The sequence below is a fragment of the Bactrocera tryoni genome, chromosome 3 (assembly GCF_016617805.1).
Source record: "Bactrocera tryoni isolate S06 chromosome 3, CSIRO_BtryS06_freeze2, whole genome shotgun sequence".
NCBI lineage: Eukaryota > Metazoa > Arthropoda > Insecta > Diptera > Tephritidae > Bactrocera > Bactrocera tryoni.
Window position 1 is genome coordinate 42,742,694 of NC_052501.1, and position 8,839 is coordinate 42,751,532.

Sequence of the window (8,839 nt, forward strand, 5' to 3'; positions counted from 1 at the left end):
TAAGATTTTGAAAAATATATTACACTTTACCATGGCGCCACCTATCGAGTACAGAACAATCTTAACATTGAAGTCAAGACAGAATATATTGGAGTTATATGGTCGAAACACGTTTTAAATCTAAGATTTCTTCGATAATGTATAAAAATATATTGCAATTGTTTACAAAATCCGTAAATACTATAGAATTTGTTGACGATTTTTGATCCACATATTTGAACCAGTCTAATGTTCGAGTATTCAACTTTACTGTTTTTTATGCCGTTATTGCATATGATTTCCTTAATGCACAATAGTCAAGCAATATCACATTTCCCCTTGGGCTTATTAATTATTGCAGATACTCATGTATGTACATACATATATACATATATATTGGTAGTGTAAACCCAACATTTACGAAAAAGTACAACCGAAAGTAAAATAAATCAATCAAAATATAAAAAGCGTCCATTTCATTGCTCAATCAAAAATTACGTGAGTAAAAACGAATGGAGAAACGGTAAAAAATTAGTGAAATGGAGCGAAGTCATTTTCGTTGGAAATTCGCAATATTTAAAAAAACTTTTTGATTTATAACGTTGCAAAATATATTTAGATAGCTTTAGTAATTCCTAATAATATATTATTCAATTATTTTATATTTTTCTTTTTTCGTAATGTGGTTGCCCTCATTTCGCTATCGGAAAGAATACAACAAACAGTCAAATTAAATCCCTTCCGAATGGAACTTCGCAAAGTTATAATGTTTTGAAAAGCTTGCGCACCAGCTTTTGCATCAAAATACCAACAAAAAAGTTAATTTTCTCAATTTTTCTTTTTTTAATAACCTTATTTAAGCACCAACAACCCTAATGTTACTCACTAGGAGATGTTTTAATGATTTATTACTGTTACGAAAATATAATTTCCCATATAAAAGTAAAGACAACAACAAAAATGATATTTCAATAAAAAAATCAGCTTAACAAAAACGAATAAGAAAATAAAAATATGAGATAATTACAAAATTATACAAAATGGTAAAAATTACAGCGAAACAAAAAGTAAGTCGAAGTAAATGAAGAAAACAAAAGCGGAAAGCAACTACAACAAAGAAATAAATGGTAACACAAGCCAAAGCTAGTAAATAAAAACATCGACGCAAGTCAGTTAAACGAATATTTATGTATGTATGCATGTATGTACATGTGAACGGTAAGCATATGGTATGAATGTATGATACGTGCATACATATGTATGTACATACGTATCTATGAAACTCTTGTCTTGTCTACAAGATACCAGATTGTGACTAATCGTATGAATAAACAAATAAAAAGTAATAAAAACACCGCTTTATGCGATGGTTATTCATGAGCAGTTTTGGCGCTGAACGCTACTGGTCAGAGAGATGCACACACATGCTGAAGACTTTGGGGGCATACAAACTCAGTTATGAAATATTCATGATTATTAGTATTTCTTAGGCGTAAAATTGTATAATAATTTTTACAGTTACGAGTATTCATAAATTGTGTTATGCCCTTGAGAGCTTTTAGTTATGTTTTGAATAAAATTACAAAAATATTATTTAATACATTTTTGTTTTTTATTATCAAATTTATTACGAAAAAATGTATAGTAATGAGTAATGAGTTAATATAGTAAGCATGTTTGTGGCTTGTTATATGAGAAGAAAATTCCTTTATTCACCTTTTTTTTCTAAAGCTAACTCCCTTATCGGAAGTTGTGGTGTGAAATATTTTCCAACATGAGCTTAAAATATTCCAAACATTAAAAAAAAAGATTAAACACGCACAGTGTACACTCCGCAACCAAACGAAAACAATTTTTTATGCCCGCAATGAACGAATGCTCCCTTACACAAATACATACACCCATACATACATATACAAATTTGTACTTACGCACATACATACATATGTATGTACATATGTACGTTAGTACAAACATGTCGAAACATTGCCAACAGGTGTGCATGATTACAACTATACATAAAGCAAATTTGTTTGCACAACAAATATATGCATGTACTTGTATGTATGTACAACAACAGTGTGGACAATGTAATTTATTTATACAAACAGTATTTGCGGTTGTTGGAAATAAATTAGTGCTTGATGTTTTGTTTTTTTAAACGAGTGTTTAATTGTGTGCCTACAGTAGAGATTGCTTATAGGGCATATGAAATTGTTTTATTAGAATATTACGGTTCTACATTATTTTCGGGAGTCTTAAAATACTGAGAAAACCTTTGATCGAAGTTATTTTAAGAATTTGTAAATATTTTAATCAAAATTAAATTTTTATTGCTTATTTATAAAGCAGTGTAGTAAATTTTTGGAAGCAAAAAAATAACAGTGAGGTAAAACCCATTGGAAAGGAAATATAAAATAAAATGATAAATAATTTTACCATTTTTTTTAGAAAATTTGTCATAATAATGCATATAACTTTTATATCACAAGGGATTCGAGGAAACATTCATCTTACTGCCATTTTAAAAAATTTTAGTGTACGATTTTTTCACTTTTTACCAGTTTGAAAAGCTTGTTCACTGACCTACTATTTAAATTTTATTCCGGAAACTTTCAATTATTTTACGTTTGTAGCTTCACAGTGATCAAATATTATAAGCGAAATTTATTAAAAATATTTCGGGAACTTCTTCAACTACGGAATAACATATGTATATACATTCGCACATATACATACATATGTTTACGTGTATGCATGCACATATGTGTTGTTGTTGTTGTAAAATATCCCTGAAGTAATTTCGAGGAATGGTGCCGAGTTGACAATCCCAGGCCGGACAAAAATCCGGGTCCATTCCGGTTACTTAGACCCGACTGTCGTGGGAACGGTGTTCATATGTGTCTGTCCATTTGCACAGTAGGATAAACATTATAGCTATGAAAATTATTCACATTTCCACGAATAATTACATTTTATGTAGGGTATTCAGTAAGTACAGCGAAATAAAACTAAAACCTTTCAAATTATGCACCAAAAGTGAAAGAATGACATTTACACAACTAATTAAAAATTTATTTCGTCAGTATTTTACATTCCCAACCAGCGATAAAGCAATTCAATCTACTTTTCGCACGTTGACCAATAGTGCCAACAAGACTGGTCAACATTGAAGTTAATACCAAAATATAATAAACGTTAAGTGTTTGTATGTATGTATATTTTATCGAGGTATACATATGTACATACATATACAATAGCAATGGGCGAACACTTGAATGAATCATAGACCAGTCGACGCATGGCAAAGAGCATTGGCCAACTTGAAAGTAAACGCTTAAATCAACAATACACATACCTTCATACACATATGTACACATGTTTGTAAATAACTGTGCAAATGCAAGAATGTACAATAACAGCGGGCAATATACTGTGGCAATGAAGGACTGTAAAATGTGGTAAAGCAATGTAATGACACGCATTATACGCTTACATTCAAATGCACATAAGGATATACAAACATACATAAGTAGATATGTATAGGATTTATTTACTTATGTTTATACATACATACATATGTATAAGCAAATGTAGTCATTCGAACGTGACTATGATGCTTGCCGGATTAATTTAACCGGAAGTGCTACCCGCACACTTTTCCTACACATGGCTTACATTCTTTTGGAGTAGGTACATATTTGGTTTTGTGCTATGACATAATTCTATTTGAGTTTTTATATTTTCTACTCACCTTTCGATTTTACAGGGAAACGCAAACGCGGGTATATCGGCCATTGTTTTCTCATCGCGATATCCCTCCGGAAAGCTTTCAACAATGACACAAGACGGTGATGTCTGACTGCCGCCCGTAGGCGTACTGTGTTTATCTCCATTATGTACGAGCGCGACTTCACACCAAAACTCGAATAGTTTCTTTACATCCGTTCTGCAAACAAAGTTTCACAATTCGTTTACACAAATACAAATACGTTATATTAAATTTAAATAAAAACTGTAAAATAAGACACATTAAGCATATGTATATTTAATTACGGCAAACACTCTTGAAATATGAACGTTTCGCTTATCACTTTTCAAGTAAATCAGCATTTGCTTTTTTCAAAAATTTTCATCGGACAAGTTGGTCAATTCGGGTGAAATGCACTTGAGCGTAACGCCTACTGATTAATTGTAATACATAAGGCGACACACACGCGTTTCACCGTCACAATTGTATAAACAAGTCTACGATTAATAATTGTTAGAAGATGCCTTGCTTAGTTGAGATGAATGACGGGCGATTTCTGACGTTGCAATTCTCTCATGGTCACAAGTTCAATTTTTATCCTAAGCATTATCTCACAACTTGTTTTTAAAGCGGTTTTTGGATTAAAAATGTTTGAATGCAATTTGATAGGCTTTAAACTCAAATAAGATTAGCACTGCACTAAATAAATTCAATATAAACGACATAGAATCGGAGACACTCACTTTATACGGGAACTCATACTCGATGCGCGTGCAGTCGCCGCCCTGCTGCCACAAAGAATTTCCACTTATATTATGTTGTATTACGCAGAAACCATTTTTCTTAATAATATATTTAATAGCACAATCACTTTCTTTTAATTTAATATTTATTTAAACACTACAATAACGTATATAAAATACGATTGGCTGCTACTTATTTATATGATTTCTTATTATCTTTTCGTAACTTTTCTGCACGACGTCACTAGCGATTTCCGCACTTTTGCAAAGGGCTTTTTCGCTGACTCCCTTCTTTTTATTTTTCCGTTCACAACTTCGCTTTTTCTGCAGTCGTCTGCGTTTTAAACTCAAGCACTAGATATTTACAAATTATTCGTCATATCTTTTATTTTAATTATTTATCAAGCTAGGCATTAAAAAAATTAATATCTCCGAGACAAAAGCAATGCAATAAGAAATGTATGAATTGTGAAAATCAACGCAACAAAATAAATTAAATGACAGTTCAAATCAGATGAGTGTCAAAACATAGCAGGGTTGCCATTATTCGGACAGATAATTTAGTATAGTAGGGAAATCAAAAAATCCCTTTGTTGCATATGAAATGACATTTTGTCGGAAACAATGAGCGGAAGCGGATGATCAAGAAAGTTTTTAAGCAAAATGTAAAAGTTAAAAGAAGTGATACAAGCTTATGAATTGTATAGAGTGATTACAAAATCATTGAACAGTGGCAAAGCATTTCCATCAACAAGACCAGCACGACTAGCATTTATAAATTATTATAGAAACAAGTGAAAATGTAAAGCTAAAACAAACTTATAATACAATTTCACTATATTTTCACATTCCATACACGAATTACAGTTACATAGTATACACACATACATATATACACTTATACAATAAATGGCGAAGTAATCAACCATTAAAACGTGTTCTAGAACTTGCTCTTTTTTCCTGTATTGGTTCACTGTTCAACGCACTTGTGTCTAAAATTGTGTAAACAAAAATATTATATTTTTTTGCAAAGTCAAAGCGAATGTGAAGTATGTATTACTTATTTCAGTATATCCAAGATTTTTCATCTCTTCAATATTTTGTGCTTCTAGACTATTGTATGCTGAAGTAGCATACGCCAACGTATAACGAAGACTGCCGAACAGTTCTTTCATATCTGTGTGTGTTTTTGCATCTTTATACTGCTGACATTTGCGCAACTGCTCCATTTGCAATTTAATGGTCTCGGTTATTTCCAAAGATTTAAATAATTGATTTTGAAAACTATTGAGCGGTTCATATATCTCATTTGTTTCTTTGAATTTCTTCTTCTTGACACCACCACAGCAATGGCTCTTTTTCCGTTGGGTATGCAAGGCACTTTCCATTTCAAAACGATCCCATATCATCGGCCCATGCTTTATCATACTTAAACGTGTGCGTAAGAAGTGAACACACATTGAGGTGGATAAAAGTTTACGCAAAAATTTGTGCTTTGAATGTGAAGACTTGGACAAAAATGCGTTGTCACAAAAAAACGGATCAGATTCAAATTTAATACCATCTCGGTAATTACCAACCAAACGCACCATCATCAATAGGAATTCATATGAGATGAATTCATCATTGCGCTGCTTAGAGTTTCTAAATTGATCTTGCATATCTTTGACAATAGTGTGCGGTAAAAGCTGCACATCATCATAACAACTTTCATATGTACCAACATCACAATTGAATATGATCGCGTCACCAAGTTCACCTCTACAAATCTATAGCACAAAAAGTGGGCATAGCATAGTTATAAATAGCATATAAATAGTTGTAATTACCGTTTCTAGAACCGAAATCGGCACGCCAATTAGATATGGCATAGGTCCCATTAGATAGTCGCGCAGTTGCAAAGGCAATATGGGTATATAGGTGTGTTGCCATTCCATTGGATAGAGTAGTGCATTGGCGGCTTGCACGCAGGCGGAATGTCGATCCGGCTGATGGGATGTGATAATAATGCGACGCTCTTGCAAAAGCGAAGCAATTATGGATAGCATGATTTTAGGCGTGGCCAAATTATAAAACACAGTCAAATTGTGCTATAAAAAAGATAGTGCGAATTAAGAAAAACTCCGGGTATGCACAACCACTAAATTAGTTGCATACTCACATTGTCTGGAATACAAGGTAATTTATAAAAGGATGGTTGCTCGATGGAAAACATCTACGAATGTAAATATAATTATAGTAAGAATAATAATACGAAATATTAAAAAAATATTATTTTACACTCTTCTATTCTTTCTAGAAAAGTGCAGCAATTACCTTACGACTCCCGCCCACCGGCACAAGCGTTATACCTCCACGTGGCGGCATTGCAGCTTTGTAACAATTCGTGAGAAATGTATGAAAATCATTTGATTGTCGTTGCTTGAGTTCGAAAAGCGTTGTCAGCATGTTGAAGAAGGTCTCATGCCATGGCAGGCGCGTAAGTATAAGCATAATCGAATTGGAATCGAAGTCATAACGACAGAAGCAAAACCGCCAATGAGTATCTTCCGCCGTCAACACAAACGAATACATCACCACTGGAACGCTGCAAAATATTGTATTTTAATTAACGCGTAATATTAAAAGTAGCTACTCACTCTTCGTTTTCGCACGGCGTACTCGCAAACAACTGCAGCATCTTCAATATTTTGTCATCACGAAAATTTGTGGGAAATTTTTCCTTGATCGATATTACATTTGGATTATTTTTCTTTGTATAATTTTCGGTGTGATTCACTGGACAAATCAACTCACAATAGACATCGAAAACACTGGTTACGTCCACGCTATGATAAAAAATCGTAGAATTCAGAGAATATGCAGTTTCAAGGCATTAAAGTTGGCTTACTGAACTCGCGTGCCGGGAATGCCTGCTAAATTATTGCTCATAACACAATTGTCCGAGGCTATAGCTACAAAATTTAACTTCTTCTTTAATCGTCCTACTCTTTTGAATCATATCCACCCTTTTGTATCTAATTAGCCCTTCATACATAAATTTTGCAGTCTCTACGAAATTTATTTTTATAGAAATTTTAATATTTTTATACAACAATTTTAGTTTTTGTTATGAAGAAAAAAAGTGTTTATGCCTACATACCGACTTTTGGTATGAAAATGTCACTTGTAATGAATTATACAACAAACTGTGTTCAATTCCAATAAAAATGTGTATATTTTCTTATTTTTGTGCAATACTGTACAATTTTGTGTTCAATTAATCGAAACTCTTTTAATGAAAATGTTTGTTTAATTGCAGGATCCCACTAGATATCGTTTGCTTAATGGATCTGAAATGGTCTGATGATGTTGACTATACTTGCCTTCAAATCATTATCAATTAGTCTATTCCGTATTGTCCGACTGAACACAGATGCCTGCAATCCATTGTTGAGGTCCTTTGATGAAAAAAATATTATTTTTTGATATACGAATTAAAAGATCATCAAACTTTAGGGATGTGGCTGGCTTCCAGCTCCGTTTCGCCGTTGTATATTAACGTGAACTGCAAAAAGCACTTTTTTTATTAATAGAGCGGTGAAATTTCTGTATTTGTTTTCTTTCCTTTTTAAGTTTTCTTTTATAATAATCCATTCTACGGCTGTACAGTGCTCTCCGCGTAAGATTCTGAATAAAAAAATTGAATTGAATAGCATAACTGCAGATGATCCATTCGACGTTCCCTACTTTTTAAGAAAAAACACAGAAACTTCAAATTGAATGGGGAATGTTTTTTATGATTCGGAAAAACATTTATTTTTTGAAGATTATCTCTCCAATTTTCGATGACTCGTTCGAGCATTTCGACTGGTAACTGACGAATGTCCTCTAGACTTTAGACTTCACATACCTCCACAGGAAAACGGTGCGATATTATGTAATTTTTTGAAAAAATATGGACCGATTATTCCACCGGGCCACAAACCATACCAAATCTTTGTTTTACATTTGCGTACATACTAATTAAAAGTTTGGTTTTAAGTACAGAAGTGGATGTTGTTTTTTTCAACAGTGAATGTGCAGCTATGGTGCAAACTGAACGATCGAAATCACTTTTTTATTTGATGAAATATCATCACGAACTTTTGCAGAGATTACTGTCCATTGCAATGCTACAATGAAGAAACTTTTCAGATCGGAAAACGCTATAGCTATTGCTGCCATTCAAATTAATCGATCAAAATCAATATAAAGATCATTTTATACAATTTTATGCTATAAACAAGTACAAAGTATTTTTTTTGCATGCAACAATTTGAAGATCGTAATTTTACTCATTTTAATATTTAATTTGGGTATCATTTTATAGTTTTTATTCAAAAAG

General features: G+C 32.6%; 2 protein-coding genes and 1 long non-coding RNA gene across 6 annotated transcripts in view; 1 reads left to right on the forward strand and 2 right to left on the reverse strand.

Moving 5' to 3' along the window:
- LOC120770239 (DENN domain-containing protein 1A) overlaps positions 1 to 4,958 on the reverse strand; it is a 42,210-nt gene extending 37,252 nt beyond the window's left edge. For 3 of the 4 annotated variants that reach the window (XM_040097535.1, XM_040097534.1, XM_040097533.1), the window contains exons 1-2: positions 4,474 to 4,958; positions 3,734 to 3,928 (exon numbers count right to left, since the gene is read on the reverse strand). In XM_040097535.1, coding sequence (XP_039953469.1) covers positions 3,734 to 3,928; positions 4,474 to 4,490 — 212 coding nt within the window. In that variant the 5' untranslated portion in view covers positions 4,491 to 4,958. The remainder of the gene's footprint in view (positions 1 to 3,733; positions 3,929 to 4,473) is intronic. The other variant, XM_040097536.1, reaches the window with a different exon arrangement.
- A 334-nt stretch (positions 4,959 to 5,292) lies between these two features.
- LOC120771461 (DENN domain-containing protein 1A-like) lies at positions 5,293 to 7,444 on the reverse strand. The gene is made up of 7 exons (XM_040099473.1): positions 7,364 to 7,444; positions 7,113 to 7,301; positions 6,790 to 7,060; positions 6,635 to 6,688; positions 6,303 to 6,563; positions 5,534 to 6,242; positions 5,293 to 5,465 (listed from the first exon to the last, which is right to left on the reverse strand). Exons 1-7 carry the CDS (start codon positions 7,402 to 7,404, stop codon positions 5,395 to 5,397), a joined length of 1,596 nt encoding a protein of 531 aa, XP_039955407.1. The 5' UTR covers positions 7,405 to 7,444; the 3' UTR covers positions 5,293 to 5,394.
- Positions 6,484 to 7,225, forward strand: LOC120771462. Its single transcript, XR_005704969.1, has 2 exons — positions 6,484 to 6,651; positions 6,773 to 7,225. It is a non-coding gene; the product is annotated as an uncharacterized LOC120771462 (long non-coding RNA).
- Positions 7,445 to 8,839: the final 1,395 nt, after the last annotated feature.

Excerpts from the sequence above, each read along its gene's own strand:
- LOC120771461 (XM_040099473.1), bottom strand. The coding sequence starts at position 7,404 with ATGAGCAATAATTTAGCAGGCATTCCCGGCACGCGAGTTCA. Across the intron at positions 7,061-7,112 it reads ACGCCGTGCGAAAACGAAGA|CGTTCCAGTGGTGATGTATT; the intron begins GTGAGTAGCTAC and ends AATATTTTGCAG. Across the intron at positions 6,689-6,789 it reads CGGTGGGCGGGAGTCGTAAG|ATGTTTTCCATCGAGCAACC; the intron begins GTAATTGCTGCA and ends TTACATTCGTAG.